Source organism: Agelaius tricolor, unplaced genomic scaffold (assembly GCF_023055355.1).
Source record: "Agelaius tricolor isolate 1412-34295 unplaced genomic scaffold, bAgeTri1.0.p SCAF_16, whole genome shotgun sequence".
In the NCBI taxonomy this organism is placed as follows: domain Eukaryota; kingdom Metazoa; phylum Chordata; class Aves; order Passeriformes; family Icteridae; genus Agelaius; species Agelaius tricolor.
The window spans coordinates 418,857-440,810 of record NW_027269276.1 but is presented as its reverse complement, the minus strand read 5'-3'; the positions used below and the strand labels follow the sequence as shown (position 1 = coordinate 440,810).

Here is a 21,954-nt window from a genome sequence, read left to right as displayed (position 1 = left end):
CGCGCGCGCCGCCAGGAGGCGCGCCAGCCCCGCCGCGACCGGTGCAGCGGGCAGGGGCAGGGCTATGTGCTGGGCCACGCCTTCTTTTAAAGAGCCAGCGACTCTGTCTGCCCGAAGGGCACCGGCGAGGGCAGAGCTCACCGGCCGCTGCCCGGTCCCGCCTCCCCCAGCGCGGGCACACACCGGCCAGGGCCCGCAGTAACGCCCTGCGCTGGAGACAGTGAGAACAGGGCGAGGCAGTCCCGCGGGGCACCGGGCGCTAGCCGCGGGCCCTTCCCCAGAGGGAACGGACACGGCTCCTCGGGACCGGCGGGCACGGCGGGGGACATGGAGGGCAGGGAGAGAAGGGTCAGTGCACGCCGCGCGGGGCGGGGAGGAACGGGGAGGGAAACGGGAGGAACGGCAGGACCGGCGGCGGCACAACGCGCGTCCTGATTGGCTGGGGCGGCTGCGGCCTCAGACCTCCCCCTTTCGATTGGCTGAGGCGGTAGCGGCCTGAATCCGCGTTCTGATTGGCTGCGATGGCCGCATCCGTCTGAATCCGCGTTCTGGTTGGCTAAGATGGCCGCATCCTTCTGAATCCGCGTCCTGATTGGCGGAAGCGGACGGGCAGCGGCTCCGTGACAGCCGGCGGTGCCGGGGCTGGCCCGGGCCCGCTCCGGGTCCCGCTCCCGCTCCCGGTCTGGGTCACACGGCGCACCCCGCTCCGTGTCCCGCTCTGCGTCCCGCCCTGTTCCCCGCTCCGTGTCCCGCTCCGTGCCCCGCTTTGTTCTCCGCCCCGCGTCCCACCCGAGTCCTGCCGGTCTGCGCTCGGTGCCCCGTTCTGTGCCCCGCTCTGTGCCGCGCTCCGTGCCCCGCTCCGTGCCCGTCCCCGTGCCCGTCCCCGTGCCCCGCCGGACGCAGCTCCAGGCACAGCCCCTGGCCGGGCACCCCGGGATGCAGAGCAGCGAGCCTCCTGCGCCCCGTCACTCTCGGCAAATCCCTGTGCGGGCAGAGCCGTCTGCGGGCCACGTGCGGGGCGAGGCCAGCCGGGTATGCGGGGAGGGAAGCGGCATTTGGGGGCCGGTGATACCGGGCGGCTCCGGGCTGGGCAGCAGCAGGACGTGACGGGATGCTGGGCGGCCCCAGACAGGCGGGGGGATGTGAGCACCGGCAGGGGCAGCGGGGACAGGGCAGGGAGCTCAGTTTTCACCACGAACACACACACACAAAAAAAAAAAAAAAAAAAAACAAACCAGGAAAGCAGAAGTGAGCCCAGACAAAAGGCTGCGTGTGGAGACTAACTCCACTGCGATTAGTCCGGCCGGCGCCACCTGCTTCCATGGAGATGAGAATCTCCCGACACACCAGCCGAATCACGGCTGCCTCCGCACGCTCCTGCTGTGGGGAGGAGACCCTCCTCCTCCTCCTCTTCTTCCTCTATCTCCTCCTCTTCCTCCTCCTCCTCATCCTCCTCACGATGGGAGCCAAGCCTGCAGCCGGCAGATCCTTGGCTGTTGCCACCCACTTTCCTTCCCGTGCCACATCTCACCCTCATCCCTCCCTTTGGGGGCCAGCGGCCTCCTGCCACCCCATCCCCACAGCCACGTAGCTCAACCTCTCCCTCTGCCTTCTTGGGGCAGCCAAGAGCACCCCCTTTCCCAAACCCTCCAACTTCTGGATCACCTGCTCCCCTTCCCACACCACATCCCATCTCACTCCCTCCTCTGGCCACCTCCTGCCACCCCCCCGTGGCCTTTCCATCCGCCTCTTTGTGTCGGGTGAACAGCATCCCCCCCAACCCCTCCAATTCCTGTAACATCCCTAATTCCTCTCATCCCATTTTGGGGGAGAGAGGAGTCCTTGCCATCAATCCCTACAAGCTTTTTGGGGTGCACACGACCTTTCCCACCGCTATGGCGGAAGAGAGCGACGCCCAGCTGGATCTGGGTCTCCTGAGAAGGTCATCCCCTCCTCGGCATCATTCCGTACGGTCACAGCGCCCCGAAATGAGGGGTGAGGTAGAGAATGAGCCCTGTGCTGCGGGAGGGGACACAATGCAGGGGCAGCGTGGGCACAGGGACCGCTCCCACCCTCGGTCCCCCCACCTCCGACCCCCCCAGGCCGGTACCGAGGGCGGCCCCGGCTCCGGTGGACGGTGCTGCTGCAGCGGGGGGGGGCGGTTCGCCGTGCTCGGGCAAGTTGAGGAGGGGGAGGAAGATGAAGGGCGGGCGAGTTAGGAGGAGCTGCTTTGCATCCCTTCACGTCAGCCCTGCCTCATTCCCTCCTTCTTCCTTCCTGCGCACCCAGCGCCGGGCCCGGAGCCGCCGCCGCCGCCCCGCGGAGCCGCCGGTGAGTCCTCACCGGACCCCCCCGCGCCCCTAGAGCCCACCCCGCGCCCCCGCTTCCCGGGGGGGCCCAGCAGCGGGGACACCGCGATGTCGCCGCCCTCGTGCCCCGCGCCGCCGAGACGGGAGCGATGGCGGCGGGAGGCACCGGGAGGAGCGGCGCGGACGGGGGGTCCCGGTCCGCGCCCGGGGCCGCCCCTCCGGGAGCCCCCCCGGAACTTTCCCGTGGCCGCGCTCAAACTTTCTCGGCCCGGAAAGTTGCGGGAGGGCGCGGGGCGGGGGCCGTGACCTGTTGCGGGCGGGGGGAGCACCGGGAGAGACCCGCGGCGGGAGGGATGCTCGGGCGGGCCCCGCACCGCGGCTCCGCTGCCCGGCCCTGCCCCGAGTTCCCGCAGTTTCCCGGTGTTTGCGAGCGGCCAGCGGGAGGGGTCCCGCGTGCGGCCCCCCCGTTCGCGGCGGCAAAGTGCTGCGGGGAGTGCGGGGACACTCTGGGCTCGTCCCGCACCGGGCGGGTCCCGCTCCGCCTTCAGCCCCGGAACACCCCGGGGTGTCCCCGTGTGGGACCTCCCGGTGCTCCGGGGGGGCTCCGTGGGGACTGGGGGGCCTTTGAGTTCTGTGCCCAAACAAGGGGCCGAGGGGAGCTGTGTGAAAGCCCTCCGGAGCTCTGGCCATAACAGGGTGTGATGGATAAATTAGTTATAATGAATTAATTAGTTGAGCATTAGGATTTTTCTTGTGAGCAGCCGTGTAGGAAGAGAAGGGTGACCAGGACGAATAGAGGCAGCCCAGAGCCTGACCTGCACTGGAGTGGAGCCTGACCCCACCCCAGGTCCAAAGCCTGCAGCTCCATCAGCCTCCCTCCCACATCCCACACCCTGCTCCTGCCCCATATCACAGCCCTGCGTCCTGTGCCACTCTCTGTTCCCCACACCCTGATCCTGTTCCCCACACCCTGCTCCTGTGTCCTGTACCTCACTCTGTTCCCCACACGCTGCTCCCAGGCTTGCCTTGATCACTCCTCTAGCCCAGGTTTGAGCTGTCCCCCCCGAGCTGTGGATCCAAGTGGCTCCCACAGGGCACAGCTGGGTGCTGTGGGTGCTCAGGCTGGCCACAGGGTTAAACAAACACATCCTGGGCTGGAGGCAGGCTGCAGGCATGGTCCCAGGGTGGGCAGGCCCTGGCTGGCCGTGGGGAGCAGCAGCTGGGGCAGTGCTGGCTGGGTGTGCCCGTGCCCTGCTGCCACCCTGGTGACAATGTCCTCGCTGCAGGAGCTCTCTGAACAGGCACATCCCCTCGCCTGGGCCCAGCTCCTCTCCTCGAGCAGCTCTGCATCAGTGCCCTCTCTGTGGGTCCCTCCAAAAGGGGAAACAGGAGCTCTGCTGCACCCCAGGACAGCCCCAAACCTGGGGGTGCCTCGCAGTGTCACACACGGGTCCCTGCAGCAGCGGGAGTGGAGCTTCTCTGGTGGCGCAGGTCACGGCTCATCATGTTGGCATTTTGGGCTTGGTTTAATCCCCGAGAAAGTGTTTGTTTTGGGCAGTTTTACTGGGCCATTTTAATTTATCAGCTAGTTTGGGAATCACGGTGTGGAGAGGGAGGAGCAAAGGCACTGTCTGGCTTTGCTCTCTGGCTGGGAATACTGAGGAATCTCCAAAGCAGTGAGTTTGTACCACCAGGAACATGCCAGCAGCACAGCCCATGAGAGAGAGGCAGCCTGCCCTCCTTTATTTCAGTTATTCCTGGTGGAGGAGTCAGCTCCAGCTCAGCCCAGTCTCTGGGCATGTCCCTGGGGGCTGCCAGGCCAGAGCCAGTGCGGGGATGAGGGGCAGCCTTGTGCCAAGGGGGCTTCCTGCTGGGCTGGTGGCCCTCTGCCACCCGCTCCCACATTTGGTTTTCCCAGCCCCATCACGGCCCTGGCTCACAGAGTGCCCCTGTCTGGGCTCAGGTGCCAGCTCCTGGAATGCCCCAGGTGCCTGCTCAGGGCACGTGTGCCACGGAGGTGGGGTGGTGGGGCTGGAGGAATCCTGCAGGATGGCCGGGATGTGCCAGCAGTGCCAGCAGTGCCCAGGCCCATCCTGTGTGCTGCCTGTGGCTAGAGTCCTCAGGGTGAGTCATGCCCTTCCCAAAGGGCTTGGCCTTGGCGACAGAGCCTGTGGTCAGTGTTCTCCCTTTGTTCCTCTGTCCCACATTTTCCCCTCAGCCCCCTGCACCCCCTCCCCTGCTCCTCCCTCCCCCAGCTGTGGGTCGCAGTGGGGTTGGTGTGGGAGAAGACCTGGCACAGCCCGTGCCCAGCATGGCTTTCCCTCAGCCCCAGGTCCTGCCCGAGCACAGGGAAATGTGTGTGTCAGAGGGGAAGGAGCTGCTCCTGCCGGGCTGTGGAGGAAGGTCTGTGTTTGTGTATTTGGGGGTCTGTGTGTGCACACAGGGAGGCTGCTCTGCTTGCCTGGCTGCAGCTTCAACAGAGGGCTCTCCCCCAAAGGGAGCAAGTGATGGTGAACTTTCTTTCCCAAACTTTAAATGGAAGGAGAGAAGCATGTTTGGACTTTTCCTGGCCTTTCCTTGCAGCTGTCCATCTGTTGTTAGAGTGACAGTCGAGTATTTCTGGTGCAAATTAACAGCAACAATATGTCAGCACCTGTGGGCGGCTCTGCAGTGTCCTGTGCTGTCACCTCCTGGTCCTCAGAGTGTTTGGACAATGTTCCCTGCAAAGTGTCACAGGTTTTAGTTAAAGTGACCAGTGTCTGGGTGCTCTGCTGTGCAGAGCAAAGGCAAACTTGCAGAAAGTTCAGGTGAATCTCCTCCAGACGGGCTCCAGGGGTAACCCAGGGACAATGGGGCGCTGGGAACACTGTGGCTGTGGGAGCAGGGAGGGTGGTGGGGCAGGGTACATTCTGTGGCCCCGGAGATTCATCACCAGATCCAACTGAACCAGAGGGATGGGGCAGCCACAGCTTCTCTGGGCAGCCTGTGACAATTCCCTGCCCTCTGTCGGTCTGATGCCATCCTTCCTGGCACTGCAGGTCCCTGTCCCCAGTGCCTCTCTGGCTCTCGTGGAGCCCCTTTAGGCACTGGAAGGAGCCCTGGGTCACCCTGCAGGTGTCTCCTCTGCAGACACTGGCACAGGCAGGGCCGTGCTGGGCAGTGCAGGCAGGGTGGGCAGGGAGGAGGAGGAAGCAGCACAGAGCCCTGCTCATTGTTTTACTTCCACTTCTCCTCCGTGGGGAGCTGCCTTGTGCCCGGGCAGTGCATGGCCCTGACGTGGAGCTGTGGAACAGGAATTTCCTGGGGCCTGTGGGTGGCAGCTGCCAGCAGCCCGGGGTGGGAGCAGGCTGGGACAGTGAGGGGCTGCTGAGGGGCTGCTCGTGCCTGCACAGAGCCCTCTCTGTCCCTGAGCCCCACAGCAGGGCCCGGGTCCCTCCCTGGGCACAGCTGGGACTGGCCCCCAGCCCTCAGAGCCACTCCAGGCTGGAGCCCACGTCCTGCCCGTGCTGGGGATGACCTAGACAAGGAGAACAGGGGGAGGAAGGACGGGCAGAGCTTCCAGAGGAAGAGTGCTCACCACTGCCTCTAAATTTATCTTTCCTGTTTCTCAGCAGCAGCATTGTCTCATGCCCATTCTCTGTGGTGTCAGGCATTCTCCCCTCTCTGCCTCTCTCCTGGCACCCTGTCCCTCTCACCATGTTATCCCGGTTTAACCAGCTCTGTCTCTCCCCTTCTTTTGCTTTCAAGTTTTAATCCTGGTGAGCTCCTGGCTGCTTTCCCTTCCTCTCACCTCTGGTCTGTTCCCACACCCACCATCCCAGGGCCCTCCCCATGTCCTGCAGCACCAGCCTTGCCTTGGGGGTTAACCTGGGGACTGGGCGGTTTCAGTTCCCTTGGGCTCAGGACTGGAACCCATGAGCAAGCTGGAGAGCAGAGGTGGGAGATTTGCCTTTGTCCAGCCCATGATGGGCTGCTCTGAAGGGAGAGCTTCTCCTTGGAACCATGGAACCATTTTGGTTTGCCAGGACCTTTGAGATCACAGAAACCTCGGGGCAGCCTGGCCTGCTCATCCCAACCTCCCCAAGAGATGCTGCACATGACCAGGCAGATCAGGGACACCCTGGACTGGCTGGGTGGATTGGGGATGCCCTGGACCAGCCTGGCTGGTGGCTGCTGTTGGGAAGAATTGTTTGTGTGGTTAGGATGGATGTTCCAGGGAGCTGCTTCCCTTCCCAGTCAGTCCACAGGGACTGTGAGGGTCTCCTTCCTCACAAAGGACTTTCTACTCTGTATCCTGACCCCTCTGCCACCCAAAATGTGGGCACGTTACACTCCCAACCCAAGCACCTCCCTGCTCCATGGCAGTCAATTCTTTGTTAGTTTATTGAGCCAGCTGAGCGTCGCCCTTGCCAGGCACAGACTGCCCTGCCCTGCTGCTCTGCCCTGGGCTGTGCTGCAGAGCCAGCAGTTTGTCCTTGCTGTGGCCATTCTGTGCTTGCTGTGCACAAAGCCACCGGCCCTAGAAGCATTCAGGTGCTGTGTGGATGTGGCACCCGGGGACAGGTTCTGGTGGTGGCCTCGGCAGTGCTGGGGAGCGGTTGGACTCTGATCTCAGAGGGTTTTTCAGCCCTGGGCTCTCGTGTGCCCATGGCTGAGGGGACACCAGCTCACTGGGAGCTCACGGCCCTCGGAGGAGCTCTGAGCTGGGCCAGGAGTGCCCTCTGCTCTCCCAGAGGCAGAGCTGGGCGGGTGTCCCCGTCACTCTCTGAGTCTCTGCTGGGTCCCTCCATCCGTCCCACCTGCCCTGGCCACCCTGCGTGCCCCCGCAGAGCCCGGCCGGGCATCGCCTGCCGAGAGCTCGCCAGGCCCGTGCGGGCTCCAGTGTCTGCTTTGGCTTTGTGATTACCAACCAGGCACACATAGAAGGAAATGATTTCAACAGCTGAGTGTAGTGTGTGTTTATGGACTTTCTGGCCGTGAGAAAGAAGGGCTATGTAGATTGGGATGAGAATGGGGAGGGCAAGTGGTACCGACCCCAGGGTGAGCCAGAACCAAGGCAGAGACAGCCCAGCCTCACTGAGACCTGGGGAAATATTAATTATGATGAGCAAATGGTGCAGATATCCCCACCCTCCCGCTCAGGAGCAGGATTTGCCCACTGCATCTCCCTGCATCACCCAGCCAGCCCTGTCTGAGCCCTGCATGCCAGGCAGGTGACCCATCCCAGTGCCCCCAGTGCCCCCAGCCAGGCTCACCCAGCACTGGCTCTGTCTGCAGGAACAGGACAGCCCCGGGCTGCGGGCAGTGCTCCAGGGGTGTCGGGTTCTGCCCCTGTGCCCTGTGCAGCCACTGACACTCTGGACAGCAGTGCCAGACCCCGTTCTTCCAACTCCTTTGCAAAAGATAAATATGTGTACTTTTGTGTAAAATCCTGGCCTGTGCCCGCAGTCAGGAGCCTTGCAGGAGCTTTCACAGCATGATGACACACAAAAGCACACGGGCACTAAGCAGGAATTGCATTTTACCCTGGCCCTGTGGCCAGCAGCCGAGTGCTCTGCTCTGTGGATCTCAGAGGTGCTGGCCATGCAGACACGGTGCTGTGGGGGCAGCAGGCACAGCTGGCTCTGGGCCATAGGGGATGTGTGTCCTCCACACCCTGGGCTGGGAATTCATGAACTGCCACCAGCAGGGACCTTTGTCCGGTGCCTCCTGCTCCATCTGTCCAACCCAGCCTCCCAAACACTCGTCCCTGACCTGCTCAGCTGTGCAGAAAAGGATCCGAAACATTTCCCACCTTGGGGATCTGAAAGTAGCAGTGGTGTTGGCAGCGGTGCGGCTGGGTTTGTTCCCGTGATGGGGACAGTCAGAGAGCCGTGCTGCGGGACACTGGGAGTGGGGCACTCCCAGTGGCCGGTCCAGAGCCTGCCCGGGGTGTCAGGGGCTCGGTGCTCCCCAGCTCCTCCCGTCCCTCCTCCTGCCCTGCTGGGAAGCCCTGGTTGCCTCCGCTGTGCTCCCCCGGGCTCTGTGGGAGGCGGCACTCGCCCTGTGCGGGACTGGGCTCCACAGCTGCTTCCTTGTGCCGCAGGTGACTCCTGAGCCCCCCTTGCAGGTTCAGCTGTGCCTCGCTCACGGGGCCCTTCCCCGGCACTGAGGCACACCAGGGTTGCTGGTGCTGTGCTCGGGGCTGTCCGGGGCTGTGGCACACGGGGGCAGTTTCTCCAAGGCAGAACAGGCTCAGAGTCAGGAGCTGGGGGCACAGACACAGCATGGAGTGTCCCTGCCCTGCAGCCCCTCGCCTTCCCAGCACAGCCTCCAGCAGACACACACGTGGAGGATTACCCGGTTGAGTATTAATTATCGTGCTCAAATTAGCGCCCCTCAGCTGTGATTAACTCATCAGCCAGCCCCATGCAGGGACAGCGGGCACAGGGAGGGTGGCAGAGCTCGGCAGTGCCCGGCTGTGGGGGCACAGGGAGGGTGGCAGAGCTCGGCAGTGCTCGGCTGTGGGGGCACAGCTCCCCTGGCAGCCCCGGCCCTGCAGGAGCCCTCTCCTCCTGCCTGATGAGCTGCAGGAGAGCAGTGGGGAGCTGCTTGTGCTGTGCTGGGCCCTGCTGAGGCTCCTGTGTGCTGGGGCTGGGCTCTGAGGGGCAGCATGTGCCCTGTGCAGGGCTCAGGGCTGCTCCTGGGACACTGAGCCTGTCAGCACAGATATTGCTATGGATGAAGGTGCTGTTCACCTTCCTCACTGCCCCCAGCTCTGGCTGGACACCCCTGGTGCCAGGATCTGGGCCAGCCCTGTGTTTCCATTTCTGTGTCCTCGCAGCCCAGGACAGAGCCTGGGGACACAGGGACAGGCCCAGGAGCCGCTGTCCCGCAGAATGGATGGGCTCCACTCATGGAAATACCAAAACTGGACTGAAATTGTTCCCAAGCATAAGGGCAGTGATGCTCTGGAAAGTAACACCCTCAAGTGAGACCCTTCCCACTGTGGGGATCTTCCCCTGCACCAGAGCAGCTCTTTGTTCCCTTTGGGGTGACAGACGTTTGTACCATTTTGGGTTTTCCTCTTTTACAGCCAGCTGGGCTGCACACACCAGGATGCCTGAGCTCCTCCTGCCTGTGTGTTGCCTCCTCAGAGCTCTGGCCACGTTTATGGCTCTGCCCCAAAGTCCCAGCAGTTTATGATTAACCCCAGGCCTGGGGATGCTGAGCAGGAGCTGTGTCCAGCAGGAGTGATGCCACATGGGCTCAGCCCGGGCTGCTTTGGGGTCAGATGGCATCACCTGTGCCTCTGCCCCACAGGGCCTGCTGTCCTGGTGGGCTCCATCTCCAGTGTTTTCCTCCCTCTGGGTGTCAGCTCCCTTTGTCCCACATCCCAGCCCTGCTCTCCCCCTGCACCTTGGTTCATTTTGGGCTGTTTGGACACTTTGGTCCATCTGCACACCCGAGGCTCTGTTAACCCCTGCCACTGCAGAGGATGCCAAAGGAACAGGGGCAGTGCTGGGACTCACAGACGCGGGCAGAAGCCCTGTTGGGTCTTTCCAGGCAAGGCTGGGTGCTGGCAGGGATTTGCAGGGCAAAAGGGGCTGCACCCACGCTTTGCCCTCTGCTCCCTGCAGGGCCCAGCACGGCATCAGGCCCTGGGTTTGCCTCTGCCACAGCCAGCCCTGATCTTTCCCTGCAGGGTTCTGGGGGCTGGCCTGAATTCACACTGTTCCTGCAGGTTGGTTTGCCGGGGATGTTTGCTCCTTCCTTGTCCAGAGGAGCAAGCAGCGAGGTGGTGAAGGCAGTCCCGTTGCTGAGTCCCTTTCCTGCTGTCCCCATCTGCGTGTGTGAGTGCTGGGAGCGGGTTTGTCAGCGCCTCGGCGCCTTTCAGGGGCTCCGCAAAGAGCAGATTTATTTTCTGCTATGCTGAGAATTAGCTCCCCTTTCTTCCTCTTCCCTCTGCCCCCGCTGGAAAGAGAGAGAATGCAGGGAAGAAGAAAGGATTTCCATCGCGGCGGTGATTGGCACAGCCCTGAATGAGAGGTCATTCCAGCCGGCTCTTTCTTTTCAGGGCCCTTTTTTCCTGCTCCCTGTATTCAGGCTGGCAGCATTCTTTCTTTTCAAAGCTCCTCTGTCTGTCTCTCTCTTCCCCCTCCTTTATTTTTCATCCCTTTTCTTTACTTTTGCTGTCTTTTCATTCTGTTTTTCTCCACCCCCTTGGGGCTCCATTTTTTTCTTTCCCTTTTCCTCTATTCAGTTCCTTTTTTTCTTCTCGCATCTCTTTTGAATAGCTCGGCTATTTTCGGAGAGGAAAGGGACTGTGCCGGGGAGAAGCCGTTACAGCAAGGAGGAACTTGAAAGTCTTTTCTTTCCCTGTTTATTTCATTTAAAAGCAAAAAATGTTTTCCAAGGCAGAGCCAGGGTTGTGTGTGGAGCCTTTGAAGGCAGGCTGGGACAGCAGCAGGGCTGGGGGCCCTCCCTGCTCCTGGGGAACCCATTTGCTGCTGGTCCCAAGCCCCTGCAGCTCCGGGGCTTTGGGCTCCCTGCTGCCTTGCCTGGGGTGCTGCCAGAGGGGCTCCAGGCAGCAGCAGCCCCTCTCCTCAGCTCTCCCCACACCACTTACCTGATCTGAAGGCTCTTGCTGCCTCTGGGCTCATTTGTAGGGATGAGGTAGCCGTGATCCCTAAAGGCAGTCCTGGAGCTCTCTGCTGCAGCGCATACCTGCGTGCAGGGGGAATGGAGGGAGGGTTTGTTCAAAGGGGAGTGGGGGGCTCACGCAGGGAGCCTGTGAGGACATGTGGGATGTGCCAGCTGTGCAGGGGCCAGCTGTGCAGGGGCCCCTCGGTCATGCCCAGTCCCTGCACTCAGAGCAGGGGGACACACGGTGCCAGGCTCCCCAGAGGAGTGACAGGAGGGGTCTCACACGCCTCCCCAGGGCCCCGGGGGTCCCGTGGCTCTGAGGAAAGCCCTCACCCAGCAGGTGAGGCTGGGCCCATCACTGCTCGGGTGCCACCAGAGCTCGGCTCGCTGTCCCTGCTGTCCCCTGCTGCCCTGGTGCCATGCTCTGGGAGGGCAGAAGGGCTGGAAGAGCAGGCCTGGAGCTCTGCAAATATAGGGAGGAGGTGTTGAGCCCTGTGGCACAGCAGCAGCTTGGGAAGGCAGGTGGGGCCCAGAAGAATCCCCTTCCCAAATGCTGCCTGCCTGGGCACCACTCTGGGCGTGAACCATCGGTGGCTTTGGTGCAGCTTTATGGGGCTTTGGTGCGCTGTTGATGCCACTTTGGTGAGGTTTTGGTGAGGTTTTGGTGCACCTTTGAGTGCTCACAGACCATCCCTGGCTAGAGCAGAACAGTGGCTCCAGCATTTGCTCTGGCTCAGCCCATACAAAGTCCCCAAAGAGACCTCCCAGAGCAGGGACAGTGCTGGTGGCCACGGGCCTGCTCCAGTGGCCTCCTGGCTGTGCCACAACTCAGGGCTGCCATGGAAGGGACCTGGCTGTGCCACAACTCAGGGCTGCCATGGAAGGGACCCCGAGTCAGAGCCAGGCTCCTTCCCTGCCCCTTCACCGCCCCCAGAGCCCGGAGCAGCCTGCCTTCCTCCCCTCCTTCCCTTACCCCCTGCCCCAATGGATGCAGTCAGGACTCTGGCTTTCAGGAAGCACCTTTCTCACATGGATTGTGGTCTCCCCTTGTTTTGCCATAACACAGAATCTGAGGGTGATCTGCTGATTTCCATGCTGGCTGTGTTAGGATCATGGAGTCAGGGATTCCCACATCTGTAGGGACCTCGGGGATCACCTGTCCAATCTTTTCTGGGAAAAGTCCAGACTGGCCCAGAGGGGCTGCAGGTCAGGGCTGTCAGGGGCTGCAGGAGGGTGGCAGGGCACTGTCACCCCACTGTCCTTGGCCACCTTTGGGGTGTGGGCAGGGGTGTGGGCTGCGGGAGGGCAGAGCGGGGCCAGGGCCCGTGGTTAATTAAACAGATCATTCCTTTAAAGTGAGATTCAAATAATTGTAACCCTGAGATAGAGAAGGCATTGGAGGAGATGAAATGGGAGAGAGAGAGAAAGGAAGCAAAGGACAGAGGTTCAGAATGGAGAGGGAGATTAGGAGAGAGATGAAAGAGAGAGGAGAAAGATAAGAGGGAGAGAGGGGACAGATCTCGGCGCGAGATGGGCGTTGCCAGGGAAACGGGAAGAATGAGGGAGCAACTGGAGGGATGGAGGAGCAGAGGATACGGGGGGTGGGGAGCGAGGGATAGAGCAGCCGAGGGATGGAGGAGCAGAGGGATGGAGGGGCAGAGGGATGGAGGAACAGAGGGATGGAGGAACAGAGGGATGGAGGAGCAGAGGGATGGAGGAACAGAGGGATGGAGGAACAGAGGGATGGAGGAGCAGAGGGATGGAGGGGCAGAGGGATGGAGGGGCAGAGGGATGGAGCAGCCGAGGAATGGAGGAACAGAGGGATGGAGGGGCAGAGGGATGGAGGGGCAGAGGGATGGAGGAACAGAGGGATGGAGGAACAGAGGGATGGAGGGGCAGAGGGATGGAGGGGCAGAGGGATGGAGGAGCAGAGGGATGGAGCAGCCGAGGGATGGAGCAGCCGAGGGATGGAGGGGCAGAGGGATGGAGCAGCCGAGGGATGGAGCAGCCGAGGGATGGAGCAGCCGAGGGATAAAGCCCCGGTGTCAGAAGGAGGAAAAGGGGGATTTCCAGCAGAGCAGGAAGCAGGAGTGGGGTGTCCCAGCTGAGCACAGGTGCCTGTGTGCTGGGAAGAGCATTTGGGATGGCAGCTCTGTCCCCCTGCAGTGAGCAGCTGCAGCCCCTGCTGCTGTCCTTAGCCTGACCCGCTCACTCCAGTGCCAGGGCTGGATCCCAGCTCCCTGGGCAGAAAATGGAGGAACCAGGCAGCTCTGTGCTCATCGCACTTTTGTTCTGCAGCACTGGGGACCACTGGTTATTTGAAACCATTCCCTTTTCCCTCCCAGTCAGAGTTTGCCAACCACCATCCATTTTCAAAGGGGCAAATATTCACCTCTGACTGATGGACCTGGTGATCAGAGTGAGAATATCCAGGTTCCATGGAATGTTTACTGAAAACATTTCCAGCATCCCTCTGCAAGCCCCAGGCTGTGTCCTTTGTTTTGTGAAGCCAGAGCCCCCAGAGACTGCTCTTCCTGCACCCAGAAGCGCTTCAGGGACACTGTGGTGTCACTGGCTGCAGACTGTGGCTCTCTGAGCCACTGACAGTGGAGGTTTCTTTTTTCTGGAGAAGTTTTCCTTAAAACAAAAGTTTTCCCTTAAAAATGCAGTTTGTCAGTATCTGGTGCGGAGGCGCTGACTGAATTTAAACAGGTATTTGTTTTCTGTGGCTCCTGCCCGTTTCTTAGAGCTTTGGCTCATTTTTACAGCAGTTCCTCTGTATCAGGGTCAGTTCTGGGGCAAGAAGTGCCAGTTTCAGTTCTGCCACGGTGTGTGGAGCCACTCTGTGGGTCAGCCCCTGGCACACACCAGCAACACAGAGCCAGGGCCAGCAGTGCAGCCAAGGTGACCCCCAAATCCCTGGGCTGGGGCAGGACAGACATGCTGGGTCAGGTTCAAGAATAATTTTAGTTGTGATTTTCAGGAAAACAACATTTTTCTTTTTGGAATTGTGGGGGGTTGAGCAGCTTTATGTGAAATCTGCAGGCAAGATGAAAGCCTGTTTTCCCCTTTATTAAATTTAAATGAAGGCTGCTTTTGAGAAAGAAAGGAAAATAAAATCAAAGGTTTTCTCACAAATATCAGATCCATTATCAACCATTTTCTGGTAAAAAGTCTTGAAGAGTTTTACTCCCCCCTTCTGCAGTGAGAACCCTGAATGCCCAGGGTCTCACTTTGTCCTGGGGCTCGATCCTGTGCCTTGGGAGCTTTTCCTCCAAAGCTGGCACCACCAACCACATCTGTGCCCAGGGAACCTCCCAGGCACTGGGAGCAGAGGGGCTGCAGGAGGGTCCTGCAGAGAGCCCTGCAGTGGGGTCCTGCAATGGGGTCCTGCAATGGGAGCCCTGCAATGGGAGCCCTGCAATGGAGTCCTGCAGTGGGGCCCTGCAAGGGGCTAGCCATGAGCAAGTCCTAAATGTCCTCTGTCCCATGGCACCGGGCTTGTCAGGCGGCCTGGGAAGCTGTGCAGGGCTCGGGTGACACAAACTGCTGCAGGTGCCAGCACTGGCACTGGGCACTGGCACTGCCCTGCTCCTGCCAGGCTGGGTGGGACAGAGCCCTGGCAGCAGGGTGGGCTCCTCACGCCTGCTGGGGGAGAGCTCAGATGTAAATCAGTCCCCAAACCCTTTGGGTTTGGCTTCTGGGCCTCCCTTCCCTGCAGAAATGGTTGGTGAATGCTGCTGCCCCTGGGCTGGTGAGGGGAGCTGGGAGTGGAGCCAGGTGGCAAGCAAGGGTCACTAATTGGTCACTAATTGGTCACTAACTCCTCCCTGGCGGCTGTGGGGCAGCTGGGGCTGTGCTTGCTCCCAGAGCTGCTCCTGGGGCCGTGGCTTGGGTGGCTCTGGGGCTGTGGGTGCTCCTTTAGCTCAGACCCTTTCGGGTCTCAGGTGTTACAGGCAAACCTTTGGGTGCCAAGGTGAGGCTCCTGTGGACCAGATGAAATGTTTCCATGCTGCCCAGCTGAGGATTTATCAGGCTCTTATCTCTAGAGTGGTGGTGCTGGCCGAGGGGCCGGGTGGGGTGGCACAAGGATTGGGCAGGCGGGTGAAACTGAGGGAGGTAAAACAGCAAAGGGAAGGGAAACATGTCCACAGGCACAGCACTTAGCCTGGTGGCTGGAAAATCTGAATCCAGCAAGGAATGTGCTGGGAGTGGAGGGCCTGGAGTGCAGATGCCGCTGCCACAGGGACCCAGAGAGAAAGAAGTGAGTATTTGGGGAGCTATTCATGGAGCAAGAGAGGAAAATAGAAGTAAAATAGCACCAAGAAGTGGAAGCCATGGAAAAAACCTACTGTGAGTGAGCAGGTGGTGGGTGAGGAGCTGGTGGAGGCTCTGAGGGGCAGCCAGGGCAAGGGAGGGCAGGGTCTGCAGGATGTGCCAGGGCAGAGCCTGGATCTTCCCAGATGTGTTGGGAAACACGGGAGGAGAGGTTGCACCAAAACTAAACCTTGTAGTGGGAGGAGAAATGAAGAAAGAACCCCAAATTTCACAACCCCAGAGATGAGGGCCAGCAGGCACCAGTGCTGGCCCAGGTGCACCGAGGGGGAGGTGGGTGAGTGGGCTGTGAGCTGGGCAAGGGTGGCAGTGAGGGCAGTGAGCCCGGGGGAGCCGAGCCTGGCCCGGAGGGCTGCCCTGGAGAGCTGCGGGTCACACTGGGAGGAGGGTTTGGTTCCCAGCAGCAGCGCGGAGGGGCCCTGAGCGCGGGTGACCCGGGCCGGGCAGGAGGAGCAGGAGGAGCCGCTGTCCCTGCCGCTGTCCCTGCCGGTGTCCCCGCCGGTGTCCCCGCTGCGGACAGGAGCCCCTGCGGGGCCCCGGGCGCGGTGCTGCTCGGTGATGGGCCCGGGGCTGTGCCCAGGTGCAGCGGGGCTGGCAGCGCTCTGCGGGCGGTGTCCCGGGGCAGCCGGAATCCGTGACCCCCCCTCGGGGCCGGAGCGTTGGGAAATGGTGAAATGGTGAAATGGTGTTTCCAGCTGCCGTGGCGAGTCCCGGGGCGCGGACAGGGAAGTGAGAGCGGGAAGTGCAGCGGTGCCTGCCCTGTTCCTGCTCCCCGGTGCTGTTTGTGCAGCTGCGGCTCCGGGCGAGCCTCCTGCAGCGTGTGCCGGGCTCCAGGGCGCGATGGACACAAGTGCGGAGAGGTTTGTGCAGCGCAGGCTTCGCCTTTCCTGCTGAGAGGGCAGCTCGGCCCCTTCCCGGTGCCCAGAGCAGGAATCCACGCTTACTTTCCCCTAAAAGCCTCTGGTTTGGGGTGGCTGTAAGGTTCTTTGGTACTGCTCTGGGGAACGTGTGGGTGCGTTGTTCTCGTCTCGTGGGGCTCGTTTTGGGGGGCAGAGACCCAGCGCCGTGCTGGGGGGTCACTGACCCCTCTGCCCTGCTGGGCTCGTAGGGACAGCAGCCGAGTCCCCTCTGCCGGGTCCCCTCTGCCGTGTCCCCTCTGCCATGTCCCGTGTCCCCTCTGCCGGGTCCCCTCTGCCATGTCCCGTGTCCCCTCTGCCGTGTCCCCTCTGCCATGTCCCGTGTCCCCTCTGCCGGGTCCCCTCTGCCTGCGAGGGGAAGGGGGTCGCAGCTGGCGGGTGCGGCCCCGGGGCTGCTCCGTGCCCGCCAGCTGCCGCCTCCCTGACTGATCGCTCTTCTTCCTCCCAGCCCTCCTCCTCTTCCCGCCGCCGCCCTCCCCCACTCCGTGCTTTGTTTCGCTGCCTCCGCACTCGTCCTCCCCTCATCCCCTTCCTTCTCCTCCTCCTCCCACCCCCATCCTCTTCCTCTCCATGTCCCCGTGCCGCTGCCCCTCCCCTCCGCTGTGTCCGTGCCCGCAGGGGAAGGAAGGGGTGCCCGGGCACACGGGGTACCTGGCCGAGACCTTCCCCCGGCAGCTCCAGCCCGGGCAGGGTCCCCTCCGCGGCTCCCCCTGACCCGGGGCCAGGAGCCCCCAGTGCTGTGCCCAGTGCCAGCCCCCGGTGGCCCAGCAGATGGGAGGGAGCTGAGGAGGGACCCGGTACCCCAGATGTCTGCGGGCAGCCAGGCCCCTGTGGTTGGTGTTGCTCCCCTTCTCTGTCTCTTCTCACACTGGTTTGGACCTTCCCCATCCCATCCCTTTCTCCGTCCCTGCCACGTGCTGTGCCTGGTGTTTGGGGGCACAGGGCAGTGGCATGAGGGGACACTTCTGGGGTGGGCAGGAGCAGGAGCTGCCTGCAGCACCTGGAGGGCGATGTCCCCGGCCATACTCTGTGTCCCTCTGGCCGACCTGGCTGCAGGGATGCTGCCCTGCACTGTGGGGCTTCCCTTCTCCAAAGTGGAGGTGCATCCCACGATCTCCTCATGCTCTGGGGTTCTCCTGGGACTGTGACAGGATCTGGCTCAGAATTTATCCCTGTTTTACCTCCCCCGCAAGATTTCTTTGTTGTAGCTGCAGGAATAATTGTATTTAGGAGAACACTCCTTCAGCAGGAGGAAGCGGCAACTCCTGGCTGTCCCCGCTGGGGAGGGTGCTGTGGTGGCACTGGGAGCCCCAGGGTGAGCATGCCAGCCTCCAGGGCTGAGCCAGCACAGCCCTGCCTGTGCCAGCCCTGCTGCCAGGCTGTGGGGCTGGCTCTGGTGGGTCTGGGCACCGTCCCTCATGCTCCCTGTGCTGTTGCTGCTCCTGCCGAGGCTCAGAGCCACACTCAGCTGTGACCAGTTCCCAAACTGCTGGGTTCCCTGGAGTCACTCTAGGGGCCTGAGGGCATGCGAGCAGCCAAACTAACAGCCCATCCAGAGAGGCTGACGCTGGGCACGGATCCCAGCTTCCCTCCTCGCCCCAGCCCTACAGTGGGAACCCCTGGGGCCGCTGTGTCCCCACATCCTGGGCTGGGTGGTGCTGGGGACCCGGCTGGCATCACCTCTGTGGGGCTGGGGTTCCCTGGGGAGGGCAGTGAGGGCTGGCTGAGCCCCTGTGGCACGGTGTCTGTGCTGGTGGGTGCCAGGGGCTCAGGGCCGTGTCTCTCCCTCTCAGCCATGACAGCGTAGGCCGGCGGCGAGAGATGGATCGGTTCAGCGAGTGCGGGACGCAGACGGACGCCGTGGTGGTGCTGTCCCTGGCGCAGGCTGCCGTCCTGGGCCTGGTGTCCGACAATGAGCTGCTCGGCGCCACCGTCACCCCCACTGGCTTCTTCCCGGGGCTGGCCGGGGAGCAGCTGGACAATGCCACCATGGAGCTGGGGGAGCCTGAGGGTGAGGAGCAGGCGCCTGGGGATGGGCAGGACGAGGACGCCCTGGAAGCAGACTCCTCCCTGGAGAAGCATGCCCGGAGGAGGAAGAGGCCGCCTGTGAGGCTGATGCCCAAGGTCAAGAGCGAGAAGGCAGAGGTGGAGGCTGAGCCGCCGTACAGCGCGTCGGTGCCCGGGGACGAGGAGGGCGAGGGGCAGCACGGCCACGCGCCGCAGCCCCCGGAGCCCAGCCAGGAGCCGGCAGTGCAGAGCGGGGCCGTGAAGATGATCGACCTGGGCACCTTCAGCAGGAAGCCCCGGCGGCTGCGGCACCTGCGCCGGCACCGGGAGCTGGAGGGCGGCGAGCGCCGGCACCGGGAGCTGGAGGGCAGCGAGCGCCGGCACCGGGAGCTGGAGGGCGGCGAGCGCCGGCACCGGGAGCTGGAGGGCGGCGAGCGCCGGCGCAGGGGCAGCGACCTGGCCGGCGGCACCGGGGGGGCCCTGCAAACCGCGGGCACCTTCGAGGCGGGGGCCCCGTCCCCTGGGGAGGCCGAGGCCCCTGCGCCGGCATCCCCCGAGCAGGTGAAGAGCGAGCAGGGCTGTGTCTGGCAGGAGCCGGGGGAGCTGGAGGCGGCCGGCGGCACCAGCGAGCACAGCAGGAAGGCGCAGCTGGACCGGCTGGACATCAACGTGCAGATCGATGACTCCTACCTGGTGGAGGCGGGCGACCGCCAGAAGCGTTGGCAGTGCCGCATGTGCGAGAAGTCCTACACCTCCAAGTACAACCTGGTGACCCACATCCTGGGCCACAACGGCATCAAGCCCCACTCCTGCCCGCACTGCAACAAGCTGTTCAAGCAGCCCAGCCACCTGCAGACCCACCTGCTGACCCACCAGGGCACGCGGCCCCACAAGTGCGGGGTGTGCAGCAAAGCCTTCACGCAGACCAGCCACCTGAAGCGGCACATGCTGCTGCACACCGACATCAAGCCCTACAGCTGCCGCTTCTGCGGCCGCGGCTTCGCCTACCCCAGCGAGCTGAAGGCGCACGAGGTGAAGCACGAGAGCGGGCGCTGCCACGTGTGCGTGGAGTGCGGCCTGGACTTCTCCACGCTCACCCAGCTGAAGCGGCACCTTGCCACGCACCAGGGCCCCACGCTCTACCAGTGCCTGGAGTGCAGCAAGTCCTTCCACTACCGCAGCCAGCTGCAGAACCACATGCTGAAGCACCAGAACGTGCGGCCCTTTGTCTGCACCGAGTGTGGCATGGAGTTCAGCCAGATCCACCACCTCAAGCAGCACTCGCTCACGCACAAGGTAGGGGCTCAGGCTCCTCTGGGGTGCTGCCCTCATCGTGCCCCCCAGAGGAGATGTGCCAGCTCTGCATGTGGGTGCTGGTGGAGGGGAGTGTCCCAGCAGCCCCAGTCCTGGGGGGAGGTGGGTGGTGCAGGTGGGCAGTAGCACCTGTGGCTGGCATTAGCTGGGGTCTCTCACATGCAGTGAGGGGGTCCCTGGGACCCAGCCCCTGCCCTTCTGGGGGTTCCCTTCCTCAGGGAGGGAGTTTCAGACCTGTGCAGGGTAACCTGGAGCTGTCACAGCCCCTCTGGGCAGGCTGTGTGTGGGTGCTTGCCCTTTTCCTTGGGCTCATTAAAGGGCAGCAATTGGGCTGAGCCCCAGAGCAGAGCTGGCACTCAGCTGCACCTATAGACCCTGTCCAGCCCCCACCCACAGCCCCTGCACATCGCTGGGCTCAGGCCAGGCTGGGCTCTCAGATACACCCCGTGCTGTGCTCAGCACGAGGAGCCCATCCCTTGCCCATGGGCTCCCTTCTCCACTCCTGGCACCCCTCGTGTGCCCCGGTGCCAGGGGTCTGCCCGAGCTCTCCCCCCGGCAGGGCGTGAAGGAGTTCAAGTGCGAGGTGTGCGGGCGGGAGTTCACCCTGCAGGCCAACATGAAGCGGCACATGCTGATCCACACCAGTGTCCGGCCCTACCAGTGCCACATCTGCTTCAAGACCTTCGTGCAGAAGCAGACGCTCAAGACCCACATGATCGTGCACTCGCCTGTGAAGCCCTTCAAGTGCAAGGTACCGGTGGGGCTGGGGCTGGTGGAGCTGGGGTGTGAGCGCAGGTCCTGCTGTGCCGTGCCCACAGCAGTCTGGCCAGGCTGAGCCTTCGGGCATGGAAGCAGCTTTGTGATGCCTCCCCTGCTCACTTGGGCATGGAATATCTGCTCCAAGCTGTGATGGGAGCATTGCTGCTGCTGAATGACAACGAGTGCCTCTCTCTGACCAGCGTTGGATGCTCTGGAGCTCCCAGCAGCACCAACACTGCATCCCCACACAGAGCGGGAGGAGGGAGGGAGCCCCATTGTTCTGGGCAGGAGCCAGGAGGGGCTGCAGGAGGGCAGCAGCCCCGTTACTCTTGTGGAGCCCCAGGGCTCTGTGCTGGAGAGCCCCGGCCAGCTCGGGTGACCGTGGGCTCGCTGCCGGCAGGTCTGCGGCAAGTCCTTCAACCGCATGTACAACCTGCTGGGGCACATGCACCTGCACGCCGGCAGCAAGCCCTTCAAGTGCCCCTACTGCTCCAGCAAGTTCAACCTGAAGGGCAACCTCAGCCGGCACATGAAGGTCAAGCACGGGGTGATGGACATCAGCCTGGACAGCCAAGGTGGGTCACCAGCACGGGCTGGTCACCGTGACTGCCCTGGAGCCGGGCTGGGCCGTGCTGCCTGAGGCAGGTTCACGTCTTCTCTCCCAAGATCCAGCAGGGCTGTGGCTCCCGGGGAGTTTTGGGCTCCAGGCCCAGGGAGGGGGGAGCTGCTGGCCCCAGCCCTCCCCGCAGGTCCCTCACCGCGTGTCCCTGTGCTGACTCCTAGATGCCATGATGGAGCTGGCTGGGGCTGATCACACCGAGCTGGATGGCCAGCAGGAGATGGATGACTTCGAGGAGGAGAACTCTTACAGCTACGGGGCTGTGGGCAACCCCCCAGACGAGCACACGCTGGCCGAGCAGGCCATGAAGGAGATGGCCTACTACAACATGTTGTAGCCCAGGCTGGTGGGCTGTGGGGGCTTGGTGGGGTTAAGAGGGACTGCGGCACCCAGCCAGGCCCCCCAGAGCTGGAGGGATGGCTTCCACTGGGCTTGAGGAATACAGGGACGTCCAGAAGACTCGGCTGGACCTGCCTTGGCTCTGCTGCTGCCCCCCTGCCTCTGCCTGTACCCTGCACCTGGTGACTTGAAGCTGCAGGCAGGGGAGGCATGACCCAGCAGATCACTGAAAGAGTAAGGATGGAAGGGGCTGCTGTGGAGCAAGATGATGAGCATCACTAATTATTCTACCTCCTGGGTCCCCCCTCTCTGCACAGGGGTTCCCCTGACGGGCAGAAGCCCCTGCCCGCATGAGGAGGTGGGTTTGCATTTCCCACTCACCCCGGGGCTCTCAGCCCTGTGCCAGGCCCTGGGATGCAGAACAGAGTATTTTCATAGAAGCTCAGGGCGCAGTCAGCGCCCACAGCTCCGGGTCTGGAGCTGCAGCCAGCGGTGGAGCAGGGGGAGGCAAACCCAGCCCAGCCCCAGCAAATGATGGTATTTTGAAAGTAATTTATTTTTTTCAGATGTGCCGCGTGGTTGGTTTTATCTTTTCACTGAGTTCAGTTCCCTTCAACCAATGTGCTTTGTAAACCCGTGTAAGCTGTGTGGTCTGTGTGGGAACAGGGGGTTGTGAGGGGCTGAGGACCAGAGCGGGGTCCTGGGCAGAGGAAGAGGCACCCCCTCCTTG

At 62.6% G+C, this 21,954-nt stretch overlaps 1 protein-coding gene across 3 annotated transcripts; it reads left to right on the top strand.

The window, feature by feature from the left end:
* The first annotated feature begins 125 nt into the window (after positions 1 to 125).
* Positions 126 to 21,862, top strand: ZNF710 (zinc finger protein 710). 3 transcript variants are annotated; one of them, XM_071441064.1, is made up of 5 exons: positions 126 to 348; positions 17,980 to 19,489; positions 20,067 to 20,258; positions 20,667 to 20,841; positions 21,050 to 21,862. In XM_071441064.1, exons 2-5 carry the CDS (start codon positions 18,008 to 18,010, stop codon positions 21,220 to 21,222), a joined length of 2,022 nt encoding a protein of 673 aa, XP_071297165.1. In that variant the 5' UTR covers positions 126 to 348; positions 17,980 to 18,007; the 3' UTR covers positions 21,223 to 21,862. The 3 variants fall into 3 exon arrangements, with proteins under 3 accessions (XP_071297165.1, XP_071297164.1, XP_071297163.1); XM_071441063.1 differs by lacking the exon at positions 126 to 348 and adding an exon at positions 2,174 to 2,331; XM_071441062.1 differs by lacking the exon at positions 126 to 348 and adding an exon at positions 16,056 to 16,129.
* Positions 21,863 to 21,954: the final 92 nt, after the last annotated feature.

What these genes read in the sequence shown, in the direction of transcription:
- ZNF710 (XM_071441062.1), top strand. Translation starts at nt 16,110, where the DNA reads ATGGACACAAGTGCGGAGAG. An exon ending in ATGGACACAAGTGCGGAGAG is followed by an intron (nt 16,130 to 17,979) that starts GTTTGTGCAGCG and finishes TCTCCCTCTCAG; the next exon opens with CCATGACAGCGTAGGCCGGC. An exon ending in AGCACTCGCTCACGCACAAG is followed by an intron (nt 19,490 to 20,066) that starts GTAGGGGCTCAG and finishes TCCCCCCGGCAG; the next exon opens with GGCGTGAAGGAGTTCAAGTG.